The sequence below is a fragment of the Acomys minous genome (genome assembly GCF_964271855.1).
Source record: "Acomys minous genome assembly, chromosome: 16".
Lineage (NCBI taxonomy): Eukaryota > Metazoa > Chordata > Mammalia > Rodentia > Muridae > Acomys > Acomys minous.
Genome location: NC_140498.1, coordinates 73,596,394 through 73,615,062, shown reverse-complemented (window position 1 = coordinate 73,615,062; position 18,669 = coordinate 73,596,394). Strand labels below are relative to the sequence as shown.

The 18,669-nt window shown below is 53.7% G+C and overlaps 1 protein-coding gene across 2 annotated transcripts in view; it reads left to right on the top strand.

Annotated features, from left to right (window-relative positions):
- POR (cytochrome p450 oxidoreductase) overlaps positions 1–18,656 on the top strand; it is a 44,055-nt gene extending 25,399 nt beyond the window's left edge. Inside the window, exons 2-16 of one of the 2 annotated variants that reach the window (XM_084764603.1) lie at positions 104–292; positions 11,012–11,060; positions 12,799–12,927; positions 13,622–13,771; positions 14,184–14,308; positions 14,436–14,525; positions 14,940–15,038; positions 15,869–15,985; positions 16,071–16,189; positions 16,794–16,975; positions 17,082–17,231; positions 17,359–17,629; positions 17,711–17,856; positions 17,959–18,044; positions 18,147–18,656. In XM_084764603.1, the coding sequence (XP_084620729.1) occupies positions 104–292; positions 11,012–11,060; positions 12,799–12,927; positions 13,622–13,771; positions 14,184–14,308; positions 14,436–14,525; positions 14,940–15,038; positions 15,869–15,985; positions 16,071–16,189; positions 16,794–16,975; positions 17,082–17,231; positions 17,359–17,629; positions 17,711–17,856; positions 17,959–18,044; positions 18,147–18,291 (2,047 nt within the window). In that variant the 3' untranslated portion in view covers positions 18,292–18,656. Of the gene's footprint in view, positions 1–103; positions 293–8,420; positions 8,483–11,011; positions 11,061–12,798; positions 12,928–13,621; positions 13,772–14,183; positions 14,309–14,435; positions 14,526–14,939; positions 15,039–15,868; positions 15,986–16,070; positions 16,190–16,793; positions 16,976–17,081; positions 17,232–17,358; positions 17,630–17,710; positions 17,857–17,958; positions 18,045–18,146 lie in introns of those variants that run through there. The other variant, XM_084764604.1, reaches the window with a different exon arrangement.
- The last annotated feature ends 13 nt before the right edge of the window (positions 18,657–18,669 follow it).

The window sequence follows — 18,669 nt, the reverse complement described above, 5'->3', positions numbered from 1 at the left end:
AGCTGTCCACGCAGCCCTCACACTGCAGTGTCCACATGGGCACCTCCACCAGCTTCAGGGGCGCTCTACTCCTCCCTGACATCTGCTGTTTCTTTCCTACCAGTTCTGTCACCAACATGGGGGACTCTCACAAAGACACCAGTGCCACCATGCCTGAGGCAGTGGCCGAAGAAGTGTCTCTATTCAGCACGACGGACATGGTTCTGTTTTCTCTCATCGTCGGGGTCCTGACCTACTGGTTCATCTTTAGAAAGAAGAAAGAAGAGGTGCCAGAGTTCAGCAAGATCCAAGCGTGAGTGGTACCCTCAGCGGCTCCTTGGTTATCCCTTTTGCTGGTTATCCTTGGCACCTCTTCCTTCCACGCTGTTCCCTGTGCTGGGGCTGCAGGCTAGAAGAAGCCAGCTTCCTAGCAATTAGAGGCTTAAGTTTGGGGTGTGACCCTACGAGTAGAAGATGCTTTTTCTTCTTTAATAATAAGACACACATACACGTGGAAAACAAAACAGAACTGGATTCAGTCTTACCGTCTCCATCAATGATTTACTGAGCCAGTGTCTCCTGAGGTCTTTGCCCACTGTGTCCCTCCCAACTTACAGAGATATTGTCTCAAAAATGAGAAGTAGGGTCAGGAAAATGGCTCTTTGGGTAAAGGTACTTGCCACCAAGCCTGGCAACCTGAGTTTAATTCCCAGGACCCACACGGTAGAAAGAGAGAACCGGCTCCTCCAGTTTGTCCTTGTTTCTGCTAGTGCACTGTTGCCCAGGCACCATGGCTCAGAGGTTAAGAGCACTGAGTGCTTTTCCAAAGGTCCTGAGTTCATTTCCCAGCAACCACATGGTGGCTCATTCGCATTCTCTCTCCCTCCCCTCCACCCCTCCCCAAACACACACACACATACACACAGTAAATAAATGTAATTTAAAAATTTAAAAATAAAAATAAAAAGCCTGGAGCACATCTGTAATCCCAGAACTTGTGAGCTGAACACAAAAAGATCAGGCAGTGAGGGTCACTCTCAGCTATAGAGCAAGTTTGAGGCCAGCCTGGGCTACAAAGGCAAAAAGCAGCTGAAAAGTGAGGGTGATGAAAGGTGCTTTGTTGACGCAGGTGATCAAATACTTGACTGTACCTATTCTAGGCAGGGCCTCCATGCTGCAGCCCGGATCTAGGCTGGGGAGACACTCTTATCTCTCCTCCTATTACTGGCTGGGGAATCTTTCGGGTGAAACTAGGAGACACATTCCTAAAGGGCTGGTTTCCTTCAGCAAAAAATCCAGAACCCTGTCCTGAGGGTACAGCCACACCTAGGCTGCTAGGACTAAGCGGGGGTGGGGTGGGGTGGCCTTGAGCTGGAATCCAGCCTCTCCGGCCTGTGCTAGCCCTGGGTACCTTCCTGGTGTAGGGACACTATTTGTAGTAAACATGTCCTCACCTAAAGATAAAGGGACCAGTAGCCTGGTCCTACCCTCCAAGCTGGCCTTGTTCTACCATTTATAAAATGGAGGTCCTGCTGCTACCCAATCTTTTTTCAGGAGATAGGCCCAGCTACAGAGCAAGCTCAAGGCCAACCTAGGCAACTTCAGCAAGATTCTGTCTCAAAAAGTCAAAGGTTGCCAGGTGGCACACACCTGTAATCCCAGCACTTGTGAAATGTGGGAAGATCAAGAGTACAAGGTTGCCAGGCAAGGTGACACATGCCTTTAATCCAAATACCTAGGCAGCAGAGGCATCTCGAGCATGTATGCTTGGTTGTTTTTTGTTTTTGTTCTGTGACTATCAGAGTGAGTTTATTGGATTTGTTTAAACACCTCTTTATTTGTTGTTGTTTTTGCTGTGTGTGTTTGTTTGTTTGTTTTCCCTCTAACAGTCTCAGGGTATAACACAGGCTGGTCTCAAACTCAATGGTCCTCTCTACCTCCCCATTGCTGGAATCAAAGCCACGTGGTCTATTGTACTTCTTTTAACTTTCTTTTTTCCCTCTTCTTCTTTTGAGCTGAGGATCAAACCCAGGGCCTTGTGCTTGCTAGGCAAGCGCTTTACCACTGAACTAAATCCCCAGATCCTATTATGCTTTAAAAAAAAAATCATTGTTGTTTATTTATTCATGGGTTTTAAATTCAGGGTTTGGGTGTTCTGGAACTTGCTCTGAGGACCAGACTTCAGTGGCCTCAGTCTCATAGAGATCTGCCTGCTCTGCCTCCCAGGTGCTGGGATTAAAGGCGTGCGCCACCCTTCTCATCCCCACCCCCCATATCACACATTCCTACCAAGGCTTCTAGAAGTGATGCTTCATAAAGTCTTTGACAGCCTTAGTATGGGGCTGCATGCCATGGAGCATGAAACCACTGGGCTATGCATATATTTGTGTGTATGTATGTGTGTGTGCACACGTTGAAGTCGAGGACAGTGTGCAGGAGTCAGTTCTCGTCTCCCGCCATGGGGGTCCTAGGTATCCGACACAGGCTTATGGGCAGGCACTTTTACTCACTGTGAGTCATCTCTCTGGTCTTATTTATCTTTTGAGGGCAAGTCTCATGTAGCCAGGCCAACCTCTGACTGGCTATATTGGATTCTGATCCTCCTGCCTCCACCCACCTGCTGGTATTACAGGTGTACACCACCTCAGCTGACTTAAGCAATGTGATGCTCAGCACCAAACCAGGGAGAGGGGGGGCTTTGTGCATCATCAGGCAAGTGCTCTCTCAAACCAAGCACCATCCTTAGCTCCAAGGGTATGGACGTTCACACAAACCAAAGTAACGAGCTAGCTGCAGTCTGGCCAGCAAGCACTCTGAGTCCAAAGAGGTACAAAACAAGTCAGGAGTTGCCCCTGGGGGCCCAGGCGACTCTCTGGGAGTGCAAGCCTCTGTGGCCTTCCCACAGATCTAAACATAGCTCTCTGCACCTGAACACTGTCCCTGCTGCCACTGACAGTGTGTGGCTAGTAAAGACACCAGCTGGGAACCTTCTGCAGGCTGCACCTGTTGACGTATTTGTTTGGCTAGTTTATTAGGTTCTTATACCTCTGCCTCCCTTCCAACTCTTACTTATTTCTTCCCACCCACCCTCAACACTAGGTAGGTGAGGAAGAAGGTTAGAGGGGAAAGGAGGTGTAGAGCTCTTTAGACTACTTCCTGCTGATTAGGGGGTCGTTGGGTGCCTTGGGGCAAGTCCAAACCTTATAGTCAGGATATGTCAAACTTCTCCTCAAACTGCAACAATAGCAACCAGGAGCAGCAAGGGAAAGCAGCAGCCACTTTCTTCTTCACAGCATTGTGTCTGCCCCACTCCTCTCCTCAGGAGGGGGGTGACGGGGGGGGGGGTGCCTCTGGCATTTATACCCTTTCAAGAGTGCCCAGAAGTCCAAACATAAATGATCTGCAGGTGCCAAAGATCACACCCCTGCCAGTGTACGAGGCAAATCATAATCACCTGCTGTGAAGCGGCCTCTTACTCCACACCTGGGATTAGAGCAGAACAATGGCATAACTGGGTATTTATAGAAACCCGAACTGACACGACAACACCCAGAGTCCTGGAAGTGCCTATTTCCTGGGCCATGTCAGCATCACTGTGGCAGGAAGCCACTTGGGCCATTTCACCCTCCCGGGGCTGGGAGAGGGCATACTGCCCAGAACTTTGCTTGGAACTTCTCTCTTGGGCAGAATTTCTGCTGAGAGTAGTACCTACAACAAAACGGAGCATGGAGCATATCCCAGGCTTCTCTGGTACCAAAAGAGGGTGGAGATGGTAGACGCTATTGAAAATCTTGACACACACTGACAAGCATCTGTGCCAAAGCCTCAGACAAGGGCAGTCCCAGCCCTGTACACAGATCCTCTGGGTTACACTGTACTGGGTCAAAGGCGTATAAAGTTAGGGAGCCTAAGAGGTGGGGAGAGATTCCGCCTGGGCATGGGCAAAGGGTTCCAGGAAGGGCTGCAACGTGGCTCTAGCTTCAGACACAGCGCACTATTTGGGCAGCAGTGATAGTGTCCAGGTGCTGTGGTTGGGTTCTGGATACCTGGAGTAGCTAGGAGGGGCTCCATAGGATCCCCAGCGCCCGGGTAGTGGAAGCCAGGCATGGCTGTTGCATCATTCTGCCCTTAGCACTGACTGCCAAGAGCTCAGAGGACAGGACTCAGCGCGCCTCTCACTATGGAGGTTCCAGGCATTGAACTCGGGTCGTCAGGCTTGGTGGCAAGCACCTTTACCCACTGAGTTGTCTCACCAGCCATTTTTAACACCACGCACACCGCTTTTAGACATCACACAATTAATTAATTCTACCCTCACAGTCTCCAGGGTAGCAATAGCTTTTCTCCAGATGGCATTTGTTCTTATCTCTGATTAGCTGATCAGAGCTTTGTCTTTAGATTTTTAAGTTGAAAAAAAAAATTTTTTTTTTTTGGTCTTTTTTGAGACAGGGTTTCTCTGTGTAGCCTTGGCTGTCCTGGACTCGCTCTGTAGACCAGGCTGGCCTCGAACTCACAGTGATCCGCCTGCCTCTGCCTCCTGAGTGCTGGGATTAAAGGCGTGCGCCACCACGCCCGGCTGAAAAAAAATTTTTAATTCAGTATCTAAACCCCATTTATTGCGATCAGTTAATGCAGCATATGCCTCTCTCTTTGTGGAGGGTAATTGGGTATATTCAGGTATATTTGCACACAATAAAATTCCCTCTTCTCACTTTTCTTTTACTGTTGGGGTTGGAACCCAGAGTTGTGTATGCTCAGCAGGCACTCTACCTCTGAGTCACATCCCCAGTTCTAAAACCCCCTCTTTGTACCTATAAACATGGGTCCCAAGGCTCGAACTCAGATCAGCAAGTGCCTTTACCCACCGAGTCGCTTCGCAAGTGCCACGACTGAGTCTTGACACACGTACTGTAAACACAGTATCGCAGTCAGCAGTGTTGCGGCAGTGCCCCGTGGCCAGCCTCACAGCCGTAGGTAGATGTCTAGCGCTGCCTGTCTGAGAATGGCAACTGTCATAAACACGGCATCCATTCCATGTCAGTTCTTGGCCTCCGTCCATCCCCGTCTCTTCCTTGAAATATTTGTGTGAAAGAACTCCAGTCTGTTGCTTCATCGTTTCCTACCGTCCAGAACTGGCCGATTGTGCCCCTCTGGGGCTTGTTTAGAAAAGCCTCAAAGACTCTCATTTCCTCAAGTGACCTTTCTTTTGGGATCTGCTCTCCTTTGAAATCCCAGCCCTGCCAGGAGTCAAGGCTGCAGGCCTCTTACGTCAGGAGATGGAGGAGCATCAGGGGGATCTTGCCACTTCCAGTCAGGGCCACCCTTCTTATACAGATGTCCTTGCACCACTGATCACAAAGCTAGAAACACAGACGTGTTTCTCAGAGAAAAAGGCATGGCTGAAGGGAAGGCTCAGCAGTTAGGAGCACTGGCTAATCTTGCAGAGGACCTGCGTTCGATTCCCAACACCCACATGGTGGCTCACAGTCCCAAGGGACCTGATGGCATCTTCTGACCTTGGAGGGCAGCTGGCACACACATGGTGCACAGTCATATTTAGGCAAAATACTCATACATGTAAAATCCTAAAATAAATAAACTTAAAATGTGATTTTTTTTTTTAAAGAGAGAGAGAGCCAGTCGTGGTGGTGCACAGCTTTAATCCAAGCACTCAGGAGACAGAGACAGGTAGATCTCTAGGAGTTCAAGGCCAGCCTGGCCTACAGAGAGAGTTCCGTTACACAGAGAAACTCTGTTGGGGGTGTGTGTTTCTTCCTCCCTGTCCACATAAAGGGTGGGCAGGGCACAATGTCTGACCCAAAAGTGGCTAGAAGGAGCCCTTCTGCAAACACAGGTCTGGGACCTCTGCTGCCACCTGTTGAGGTCACCCGCATTTTCTGCTCTTCCATCAGCTGGGTTCTGCTCTTCCTGTTGGCGTTCCAAATATGGCCTGTCTCAGGATTAACTGTGCAACCAAGGCACTTTACCTCATTAAGTCATTCATTGGCTGTCTTAGTTAGGGTTTCTCTGCTGTGATGAAACCAGGACCAAAAGGAGCTTGTTGGGGAGAGGGTTTATTTAACTGGCGTATCCTGAATCACAGTCCTTGAGGGACGCCACAGCAGGAACTGAAACGGGGGGAATCTGTAGGTAGGAGCCAATACAGAGGCCACGAGGGAATGCAAGGGTCTCTGTGACCACCACAGCCAGCAGAGTAATGGTCTACAGGAGGCAAGAAAGGTAGCTCAATTCAACACAGCCAAGTAGCCAGGATTAGGTCAAACTTAAGGATTTCAGCCTGTATAGTTTGTTTTAGGCACATTTAAGCACAGCATGACACAGTGAAAACTTCCCTGGTGATAAATTAAGTCATTTCCATATTCACAATAAAGCTTAAGACGTGACTACATTAGTACTTTTTGTAAAAGTACATGTGACGTCTCCCATAACGATGGTTCTGTAGCTTTGACTACATGTGATACCTTCCACACAGAGGGGTTCTATAGAGGGTCTAGGGAGGATCGGGTGTGGTCTCCGTCACCAGCATGCCTCCTGCAGTGGAGTGCTACTTACTGGCTTACTCCTCATGGCGTGCTCAACCTGAGCTCTTATAGAATCCAGGACCACAGCCTAGGGATGGCCCCTCCTACATCAATAATCACTAATTAGGAAAATGCCCCACAAGTCTGTCTACAGCCAGGTCTTATGGAGGCATTTCCTCACCTGGGGTTCCCGACTCTCAGATGATGTTAGCTTGTGTCAAGTTGGTAACCCTGGCCAGCACGTTGGCCCTGGGCTTGTTTTCCTTTTCTTTTGTTGACTTATTAGCTCAAGCTGGCCCGTGCTTTGTTATGCTCCTATGTAGAGGAGGACGCTGAGCTCCCGTTCTTCCCGTCTCCGCCCCTGAGTTCTGGAATTACAAGTGTACAGATCCCATTCACCCCACTGCTGGTTTAGGTGGTGCTGGGGTAGAGACGACCCTGACAGCTCCACTGCCCACTGAGCTGCACTACCAACTCTCTTTGGTCTTTTGAGACAAACCGAATGTGTAGTCTAGGCAGGCCTGAACTATCTCCTCATGCCTTAGCCTCTAGAGTGCTGGGGTTGGGGATACGCACCACCACCTGAGCCAGCCCTGTCTTGTATTTGGCCTGAGGCCTCTGTCAGCCCTCTACCTGCCCTGGCGCCCAGGTCCCTTTAGAACAGCTCCTGGGAGCACCCCATCTTTCTCTCAGCTCTGCACAGGCCATCTAGCCTGTCCTGATTCTGCTGCCGCCATTCTCATGCCCCCTTTCCGCCTCTTAACCCTGTGGTCTGGACACATTAGTCGCCAGACAGCCAGGCTCTGCAAGTTCAAAAGCAGCTTCCCAGGTCCCTCCCCAGCAGCGGGATCTCCCAGGAGGAATCAGTTCTACCACACAGAAAATTAAATTTGAGTTGCCTCAGCTTTCAGACGTGCTTCTCCGCCACCGTTGCCTGGGACAGGAGCAAAAAAATGCACCCACCCCCTTGAGGCGCCTGGGTTCACCCAGTGAGTCAGTGCTTTCCCCGCCCCTCTCCTCCCCTTCCTCTCTTCTGGCCCACTCTGGCAGAGACGCCTGCTCCCGGTGGAGGGATGGGATGGGGGCGCTAATTGGAACCGGTCAGGCTCTGCTGTGGAGCCACGTGGTGTCTGGGCTCCCACAACTTGGGCCAGCTGCCACCTGCACAGTGCTCTGGGGTCTGGGCCTGGGTACCAAGAAGGGGGTTTCTTAAGACATGCAACCTTGTGCTGGCTGCCCCTACTGCATGGGGTAGGAAAGGGGGAAGTACACCTCCCTGTAGTGCCCAGGATGTCCCCAGATGACAGGGTCCGTTATCTTTACAGGTACATCTCCCTGTAGTGCCCAGGATGTCCCCAGATGACAGGGTCCGTTATCTTTACAGGCTCTGGCAGCAGCAATGGCTGCTTTGGGTTCTTATTGTTGCAACCTGCACACGTCTCTGTGTCAGGGCTGGGACAGCTTTGTTCTCCATCCTTTTTATTTTCCCTTCGTAATGGGAAAGGGGGAGGGTGTGGGGAGTGGGGCCCTGATATAAACAGTTGCCAAGGAGACTGAGTGGGGGTGTGTGCAGAAAGGTTCTCTCCTTCCCTCAGCCCATGGGGGGGGGGTGTTACCCCAGCCGCAGGGGATCATGGGAGGCTGCAGTCTCAATCCAGAGTCCCGCTGGAGCTGCCAGATGTTGCAAAGTTCACAGGCTCATGGGGACAGAGGCAGGCAGAAGTACTGAAGGATTCTGAGGACTTATGGGGTGTCTGGTGGCACTTTCGGAGTTTTTGGGCCCAAGCAGCCTACCCCGCCATACTGAGGATGGACAGAACTGAACTTCCTTTCTGTCAGCTCCCAGCCGGCTGCAGCAGAGCTCAGTGTAGGACCTTCCTTTTCCCCTAATCCCTTTTGGGAACAAGGGGCACCATGGGGTGTGCATACTCATCTCCAGCGGAGGAGCCCACTCTGAGAAGGTCAGTCCTCACCCTAGCGCAGATGTGTGGGTAGCCCACGGGCAGGGGGCACATGGCTGCCATCCACTGCCTAAGGGAAAGGCAGCTTCCTGGGGAAGGGTCAGATGGCCTGCTATGAATTGGGTGCTACCCGGTCTGCTTCCTTGAGCTGGCTGGGAGCTGCTCCCAAGCAAGAGGGACATAGTGTGACTGCCCAGCACAGGGTCCCCTGACTACTGCCCCTGCTGGATCTGAATGAGTAAGGGGAGCAGAGGGAGAGACCTTCTGGCCCCCCAGGGCCAAAAAGTCAAGCTAATCAAGGGGCAGGCACTGGGCCTAAGAAGTGTTCAGGTGTGGGTGGGAAAATGGCTCTGTAAAGTGCCTGGTACGCAGCGTGAGAGTCTGAGTTTGGTCTGCAGAACCTGTGTAAAGAAGCTGGGCATGGAGGCAGGCTTGTAGTCCCAATGCTGGGAAGGTGCTGGGTGGGCAGGTCCCTGGCCAGGGCTTGGTGTCCAGGCAACCTAACCAGAGTGCTGAGCTCCAGGCAAGTGAGAGACCTTTTCTGAACAAAGTGGACAGGGCTTGAGGAATGACACCTGAGGTTGACACGCCACATTCGCACATAAGAAGTGCTGGGTGTTGGGGGTTTTGCCCCTGGGTCAAAGGGAATATCTCCAGGCAAAGCTGTCCAGGGCTGTCCCCTCACCAGGGGCCAGAGGCAGCTGGCCTGGAGTTGGGCCCCTTTCATATGCAGCAGGAGATGAGCCTCAGACCCTGCCAGCTCCCCGCCAGCTATGTGGTCTGTTGCCCTCGGGAGCCTGCTGCTCTATCTCTTGAGAATAGAGCCCAGCCTTTCCTGTCTCTGGTACTGGGCACCAGCACCTTTGTGGCCCTGTGCCACCTTAGGCTGCTGGATATCTGAAATCACAGGCTGGCCCAGACAACTGTTCACTTTCCAAGAAAACTTTGTCTCCTTGAGTGTCACTCCAGTTCCAGATGCCTGGCAGGGCTCAGGAGACACTGTGGAAGTCAAGTCCAGTAAGTAGCCTAACCCTTCAGGGAGTAGGGCCGGGACGTCACATGCCTATGTGGTGACAGGACCTAGATTTGCAGCCAGCTCTGCCCCTGATGTGGCTTCTCTTCTCCTGCTGTGATTCCCCTGGGCTCTAGCTCAGGGACAGAACAGGCCCTTGGAAGACAGAGATGGCACGTTCTGGTCCCCACCCTCAGCACCTGGCATGGTGCCTGTTCCCGCCCTGTGTGCCCAGGCCAGAGATGTGATTCCTATGGAAACATCTGTCTTTCGAGAAAAGCCAGGAGCTGGCTTCTCAGCCCAGAGTGGGAAATGTCCCCAGAGGCCTCTGTCTCCTCTGCGTGCCAGATGCTGGGTGGGAGACCTGGGCCAGCAGTGCGGAAAGCCATGAATTGTGTGCCGGGTGCCAAGCAGGCACACAGACAGCTCCCCTGAATTATTAAAGCCAGGCCTCAAGAGAAGCCACCTGAATATGTGGTGGGTGTTCCATGGATGAATGTGCTGTCAAGGACAGTGACCTTGATGTTGGGGGGAGCAGGGAACGGTTGCTCTGAGGATACTCAAATGTAGTGTTGAAGGACAGTAGGGGTTGGTGGGAAGGCGTCAGAGAAGGCCGCCAAATCCAGGGGGCATCAAGTCCATGTGTCCACTCAAGGGTGTAGGGGGTCAGACCAGAGAAGCAAGAGCGGGGTTTCTTTCTGGAACATCTTCTCTTACACCAGTCTCTACCCAGAGCTTCCCACTTTTTGGGTTTGGTGTGGTTTTTTCAAGACAGGGTTTCTCTGGAACTCTCTCTCTGTGTAGACCAGGCTGGCCCGAAACCCATAGCGATCCCCTGCTTCCGCCTCCCGAGTGCTGGAATTATCAAAGCCATGGGCTTCCCACTTGTAGTTGTCTTTATTTTCTTATGGGTTTGTGTGTGTCTGTATGTGGATGGGTGTCACATGCACGTGATGCACAGGTATGTAGAGGCCGGAAGTCCTCTCACGTGCCATAGACCTTGCTTATTAAGTTCTACATATTCGTGAAAGTCTGTGCATCTGTGTGCACACCCAAGCTAGAGAGAGCATAGGATGCCCAGTGTGTCACGTGGTGCCAGACCCATGATTTTGGATCAAGCTCTCTTAATTGCTGGGTTATCTCTGCCCGCCCACTTTTTGACACAGAGTCTCCCGTTTTCTCACTGACTCAGGCTGGAGCTAGAACATCTTTCAGCTTGTGCTCTGTTTGCCTGAGGTGAAGGGACAGAAGATGGAGAGGGGAAGAGCCAGGCGCTAGGAAGGAGGAGAGCATGGGAAAATCTCCAGGCCAGCCCCGAGCTGTCCTGAATCTGACTGACCTCTGTAAGCTCACTTATGATTCAAGGCACACAGAGGAGTGATTGGACCAGCTCCAGCTGTTGGCTTTGTCACTAGGGGCTAGCATAGGTGGACAAACTGCCACAGGTGCCATCATGGCCTGTCACACCCACCCTGTAACAGCTGCATCTGTCCCCATCAGACTGTCTTGTTTTTCAGGGCCCCAGCCGTCAAAGAGAGCAGCTTTGTGGAAAAGATGAAGAAAACGGTGAGATTCTTGTTTCTGCTTAGTAGGACTTGGCCTCGGTGGGTACCAAGGGGGCCCAGGAGAGGGCCAGTCTTCCTGACAGGAGGGCTGAGCGCTTCCTCATCTTACCACAGCACAAGGGGCCCCACCTTTCCTTGGATAAACTGAGATGTATGAACACACCCTCCCTTATGATCAAAGTTTACAATTTTGAGTCCATTTCCCAGAACCCTCATGTGCTTGTAGCATATGCTTGTAATCCTGGGGCTTTGGGTTCCTGGGGCACACTGGTCAACAAAGAGCCTACTTAGTGAGTGCCAGAAACTTTCTCTCAAAATGACAAAAACAAAAACAGAGCCTGGCATGGTGGCACATGCTTTTAATCCCAGCACCTGGGAGGCCGAGGCAGGCGGATCGCTGTGAGTTCGAGGCCAGCCTGGTGTTCAAAGGGAGTCCAGGACAGGCAAAGCTACACAGAGAAACCCTGTCTTGAAAAACAAAGCAAACAAAAACAAACGACAGTGATGTCACGCAGTGATGCATGGACACACCCGCATGCACACAGCACACAAAATTGGTGTATTGGAAGCCAGATATGGTGATATAGACCTGCGATCTTGGCACTAAGAAGGCTGAAGCAGGAAAATGAAAAGTCGAGGCCAACCATAGTAACACATAGAAACTCTGTCTCAAAACCAAATTTTAAAAAAGTGCTTACTGCAGCTGTGCATGGTGGTGCATGCTGGTAATCCCAGGACTCAGGAGGCAGAGGCAGGCAGACCTCTGAGTTCAAGGCCACCGTGGTCTACAAAGCCAGCACCCACATGGTGGCTCCCAACTATCTGTGTCACTCCAGTTGTGGATCAGATACCTCTGGTCTCCAGTGGTTCCTGAATACACGTGATGCATAAATACATACATGTAAGATAAAATTTATATTTTAAAAATTGAAAAGTGTGAAGCTCCCATGCAAATGCCCGTTTAAGATCTACTATTTGGTGGAGGGAGGAGGTGTCAAGGCAGGGTTTTTCTGTGTAGCCTTGGATGCCCTGGCACTTTGTAGACCAGGCTACCTTGAACTCAAGAGATCTGCCTGCCTCTGCCTCCCAAGTGCTGGGATTAAAGGCATGTGTCACCACTGCCTGGCTTAATTTTTATTATTTTTAATTATGTGTAGGAGGAGGGTTGTGCATAGGAGTGTAGGTGTCCACTGAGGCCAGAGGCCTTTGGATCCCTGGAGCTGGCCACCTGACGTGGATGCAAGAACTTGAGTCTGCAGCAAGAGCAGCAAGTGCCCTTAACCACTGAGCATCTCTCCAGCCTCTGTCTCAGTCCATTATTACAAGAGACTTTAGCTCCTGCAGAATTTGGTGTCCTGTGTGTGAATGGGGGTCATGAACCCTCCCACAAACACCAAAGGATCACATCCACTGTCTGCAGATACGTACATACATAAAGCAAGATGCAGGTCTGCAACGCATATTTTCCCAGTCACCTCTTTTTAGGTGTTAGGTTGTGTTATGCATCAGGGTTAGCGTGTGATCTTGAGTGATCTGCGTGGACCCCAGCTTCAGTCCTTTGGGTGATGTCTGTTCTCTGATTGGTGACAGTCAGATCTCCGCTGAGAACTGAGGCCAGGAGAGGGAGAGAAGACCCTTAAGAGGGCTCCACTTGCCAGGCCCAGCCCATGTCTCCGGGAACTTGGGGCTGCCTGTTCCTGGGCCCCTTACTGACCCTGTGTGTCTGCCTCCTCCCACAGGGAAGGAACATTATCGTATTCTATGGCTCTCAGACTGGTACCGCTGAGGAGTTTGCCAACCGGCTGTCCAAGGATGCCCACCGCTACGGGATGCGGGGCATGTCCGCAGACCCCGAAGAGTATGACTTGGTGAGTGTGCCCCACCCTGCTGCTCAAGTGGAGGGACCCAAGGACACCTATTTCCTGTCTATGAAAGGTGTTGGATGGGGCATCTCAAAGCGCTCTAAGCATGGCTTAGGCGGAGGTTCTTAGTAACTTGTGCATTAAAGCTGAGGGAAAAGTGGGAACAGAGTCGTGAAGGGGTCAAGAGGGGCTGAGAATTTGGTCAGAGGCTATAGTTAGGGGCAGTGGAGTCCATAGCCACCTTGCCTGTATGGTTCCTCTTAAGACAGTATGGGATGACAGACGCCAGCCATGTCTGTAAGGGATAGGGCCAGGAGCATACTGCCCCTTATGTCCGCCAGCTCACCAGGCTTGTTTTTCTGGCACTGCCTGCCTCCATTCCCTTACATGGCGTGGCTCTGTACAGTGCACAAACCGCCATCAGCCAGAGGTAGAAGGCCAGAAGCAGCTGGCCTGGGAGTTGCCATCGTCAGCACCCACAACCCCACTGCCCAACTGAAGAGAGCCCTGTAAGGTGCACCCTCTCTCAGAGCCCCCCTCCCCTGGATGCCCACTCCTTCCCTGCGACCCTGTCCACTCTGTCACAGGGGTCTTCTTCCATCTCCAGACCTCCTTTTACATATATAAGGGGCTGCCTGGCAAGGCCCTTCCACCGCCAGCTGCAGGCTCAGGCTGCAGGTTGACACCCCTGTCTCTCTAGGCCGACCTGAGCAGCCTGCCTGAGATCGACAAGTCCCTGGTCATCTTCTGCATGGCCACGTATGGTGAGGGCGACCCCACCGACAACGCCCAGGACTTCTATGACTGGCTGCAGGAGACTGATGTGGACCTCACCGGGGTCAAGTTTGCTGTGAGTCTCCACAGAATCCTGTGGGCACATGCTGGCCTGTGGCAGCTCCCCAGAACCCTAGGGTTCTCCTGTGCAAGCTGCCTCTTCTGCTTCCAGCAGAGAGGCTGCCTGATCCTTGCTCCGGTGGAGCCACAGTGGCTCCTCCCTGCTTCCCTGCTCCCTGGGACCATTGGTTACTGGACAGAAGGCCAAGCAGAAGGACTGGAGCTGCCAGCAAAGCTGGCCACTTGGGTTTGGGATGTCAGAAATGGTTTGTGAAGAGCCACCTGTGGACCACAGATCCCCTAAATAAAGCCATCAGCTCTTCTCAGTGCCCACAGTGCCAGAGGCTCCCAAGTCCACCCCAAAGACAGCAGATCCCACCAGGTGGGCTGAAGCCCTGGCCTCAGAGCCTCCCCTGCTGTCCACACAGGTGTTTGGTCTTGGGAACAAGACCTATGAGCATTTCAACGCCATGGGCAAGTATGTGGACCAGCGGCTGGAGCAGCTTGGCGCCCAGCGCATCTTTGAGTTGGGCCTCGGTGACGACGACGGGAAGTGAGTGCCTCAGTTGCACGGGTGCCAGCCTGGCGTGTGGGCCACCCTCCTTCCCCTAGCAGGGTGGGAGCCTCAGGGTGAGCGAGCAGGCTGATGCTTAGCCTGGCTAACCCTCTCTTCTCCCCAGCTTGGAGGAGGATTTCATCACATGGAGAGAGCAGTTCTGGCCAGCTGTGTGCGAGTTCTTCGGGGTGGAAGCCACTGGGGAGGAGTCGAGGTAAGTGGAAGGCCAGAGCTGGGACTGGGCTGGGCTGGGCGGCCCTGGGGACACAGCGAGGTGGGGGTGGCAAGAGCTCAGACATAGGGTCTGGGACACCCTTGTTCCAAATGAAGAGGATCCCTGAAGGTGAGGGGAGTGAGGTGCTTGGTAGCATCACCAAGATCATGGCTTCCCTCCCACCTGTGCTCTGTGGCCAGCTAGTGCGCTCAGGCTCTCAGGGGGCTGAGGGGGGTCACCTTCAGCCTTGGTCCTGTCTTTTGCTTTTCTGTATGTCTGCTATAGGGTCCCCTGCATCCTACTGTCATGTCTTCTACCCATGGTCCCTCAGTAGTTCGAGCTCTTTCTCTGTGGCTGCCCCTGAAGCCTCCCTCTCCCTAGTCCTGAGCCCAGCCCTTGGTTTTCCATTCCCAGCATTCGCCAGTATGAGCTTGTGGTCCACGAAGACATAGATACTGCCAAGGTCTACACGGGTGAGATGGGCCGTCTGAAGAGCTACGAGAGCCAGAAACCGTGAGTAGAGGAAGGGAAGTGGGGCTGACAGCCCCAGGGCCCCTTGTGTACTGTCACCCCAGAGCGAGCATGGTGGGGATACCAGCACTCTCGTGTCCACTATCTGGAAGGGCACAAGTTGTCTTAAGGGATGGGTACCACTCCCCACTTCTTAGGCCTCTGGAGCCAAGCCCTGGCAGGGCAAACTTGGGCAAAAAGTCTCTAAGCTTCCTCTCCTTAGAATCCACTGCCATGGGGCATGTAGCTCAACTGTTGCTTACCTAACACATGAGGCTCAGGGTTCCATCCCCAAGCTTAGCACACAGGCGTGGAGGAAGGAAGACCAAAACTCCCATTTATCCTCAGCTGTGTAGTGGGTTCCAAGGCAAGCCTGGGGTACATGAAACCATTAAAAAAGTCCAAAATCACATTGCTCACTTGACCCTCCACACCCCTGGGTGCTGTCGAGATTCATGCTAGAGCCTCCCCACTCATCCTGCTCACACCGAGTCAAGCCAGCCATTCTGCTGGGGCAGACTCCTCGATCTGTCGCTCCGAGCCACACCATGCTCTCTGAATGCAAGTGCAAAAGCCACGTGCAGTGCAGATATGCAGGCCCTACGTAGCTTCCACCCCGTGGCCCAGGCCCCCGAGTTCCTTAGGGGCCAGCCTGCTCCTTGCCTGTGTCTCCTTGCTCTGCCCACTTCACTGCACTCATGGGGCTGGGACAGCCCTTGTCACATTCAGTCTGGCTCCTTCATGTCCCTTGAAGGCGCAGAGGCCCCTACCAGCTCTAGTTCCCAGCATAAGCAGGTCCCACGCCAATCACTGACTTTGTTTCTTCACATCAGCCCCTTTGATGCCAAGAATCCGTTCCTGGCTGCTGTCACCACCAACCGGAAGCTGAACCAGGGCACCGAGCGGCATCTAATGCACCTGGAATTGGACATCTCAGACTCTAAGATCAGGTACCTGCCGCCTCCCGTCTCCCCTGGGGCAAGCCTGGCACCGAGTCGCCTGCTTGCTTCCTTCTGAGCCTTGTACCTCGTCTAGGTATGAATCTGGAGACCATGTGGCTGTGTACCCAGCCAATGACTCAACCCTGGTCAACCAGATTGGGGAGATCCTGGGGGCTGACCTGGATGTCGTCATGTCTCTAAACAATCTCGACGGTGAGTTCTAGAATCGAGGGCCTTGTCTAGGCCTGAAGGTTGACTGCTGCTATGGCCTGTGGCCCAGGTGCTGATGGCCTGCTTGATGGCCCATGCCCCAAGCCACCATCTCTGTGTGTAGAGGTCTGGCTTGCTCGCCCGCTATCCCTGTCATAGGTATGGAGGACACTTGAGACCAGAAGGCAGAGCCAGCCCAGCCCTGCTTCCCAGACAGCTAGGAAGGGCGCCCAGCCACCACAGCTTCCTGGACAGGAGCTCGGTGCTTGTGTCCCAGGGCCTTCCACTGTGCACAGGCATCTGGTACCCACCCAAGTCCTGCCGCTGCCTTAGTGACCTCCAGTCAGAGCCACACTGCCGCCCGCCCCCTCCCACACAAGGCTTCCTCCAAGGCCTGGCAGCCTACAGTGGGCACTTCCTGCCTGGCCTGAAGTTCAAGCCTGAGAAAGCTTGAATCTTGCCACAGAGTCTAGGAGGCAACAGAGAGCAGACTAGGGTGCCAGCTTCCTGCTACAAGGGCCCACAGCGTCCCCACCCTCCCGTGACACCCTACCCTGCCCCAGGGTGTGACCCTTCACCCCAATCCAATCTATCTTCCCTGCTGCAGAGGAGTCCAACAAGAAACACCCATTCCCCTGCCCCACCACCTACCGCACGGCCCTCACCTACTACCTGGACATCACCAACCCACCACGCACCAATGTGCTCTATGAGCTGGCGCAGTACGCCTCAGAGCCCTCGGAGCAAGAGCACCTGCACAAGATGGCGTCGTCCTCAGGCGAGGGCAAGGTGAGCCTGTGCATCCTCTGCCTCTACACACACTCACACACCCCCTCACCCCCTCACCCACCCCACCCTGGCTTCTTGCCCACACCTTCCTGCCCTGTCTCTTCAGGAGCTGTACCTGAGCTGGGTGGTGGAGGCCCGGAGGCACATCTTAGCCATTCTGCAAGACTACCCATCACTCCGGCCGCCCATCGACCACCTGTGTGAGCTGCTGCCGCGGCTGCAGGCCCGCTACTACTCCATTGCCTCGTCTTCCAAGGTGAAGGGCACCAGCTCTGCCAGGGAGGCACCGCCTAGGGCAGTGGACTCTGGATACCCGGCAGGGGAAGCCGCTGAGAAAGGGCCTCAGGGGGTTGAAGCCAGGCTCACGGCAGTCCTTCCTCCAGGTCCACCCCAATTCCGTGCACATCTGCGCCGTGGCTGTGGAGTATGAAGCTAAGTCTGGAAGAGTGAACAAGGGGGTGGCCACCAGCTGGCTTCGGGCCAAGGAACCAGCAGGAGAGAATGGCCGCCGGGCCCTGGTACCCATGTTCGTGCGCAAATCTCAGTTCCGCCTGCCTTTCAAGTCCACCACCCCGGTCATTATGGTGGGCCCCGGCACTGGGATTGCCCCCTTCATGGGCTTCATCCAGGAGCGAGCCTGGCTTCGGGAACAAGGTAAGCCATGGGACTCTGGTTTGGTGGTCAGCCGGAGCCAGCCAGGGCGCTCCCCTTCACCACAGCCTCACCCCTGCCCAGGCAAGGAGGTTGGAGAGACGCTGCTATACTACGGCTGTCGGCGCTCGGATGAGGACTATCTGTACCGTGAAGAGCTGGCCCACTTCCACAAGGACGGGGTCCTCACACAGCTTAATGTGGCCTTTTCCCGGGAGCAGGCCCACAAGGTGAGGCAGGCAGCTGCGCTGACGGGCTGGGCTGCCCCTTGAAGAGGCAGTGCTGTGGGGGGAGGGGTCTGGACCCTGCTCACAGCTAACCCCCTCCCCCAGGTCTATGTCCAACACCTACTGAAGAGAGACAAAGAACACCTGTGGAAGCTGATCCATGAAGGCGGGGCCCACATCTATGTCTGCGGGTGAGTAAAAAGGAGCGGGGAGGCACTGGGTGCTGACCACCCTACAGGGTGGCTCCAGCAAGTCCCCTCACACCTTCCTGTCCCCACCTCTTCTCCACCCAGGGATGCTCGAAATATGGCCAAAGATGTGCAGAACACCTTCTATGACATTGTGGCTGAGTTTGGGCCCATGGAGCACACCCAGGCTGTGGACTATGTCAAGAAGCTGATGACCAAGGGCCGCTACTCATTGGATGTGTGGAGCTAGGAGCTGCGGCCCCCACCTCGCGCTCCCTGCAATCACTCTCCTAACTCCCTTCTGCCGACCTCCACCTCTGGTGGTTCCTGCCTGGCCTCGACACAGGGAAGCCTAGAGACTGACTCCTCCTGGCCTGAGTGATGTCTTCCTGGGCCCCTAGGCTGAGCCTGGTCCACTGTACCGGGCAGCCCAGCCCCAGGGCACATGGCAAGAGGGACCGGACCCACCTTTGGGTGATGGGTGCCTTAGGCCCTCGGCGGCTGTACAGAGGGCTTTTCCCTCCACTGAGCTGGGGTGCAGCCCCACCACATGGTTTTGAATGAGTGTACATAATTTTAAATAACCTGGCCCTTGGAATAAAGTTGTTTTCTGTATTTGCCTAGTGTT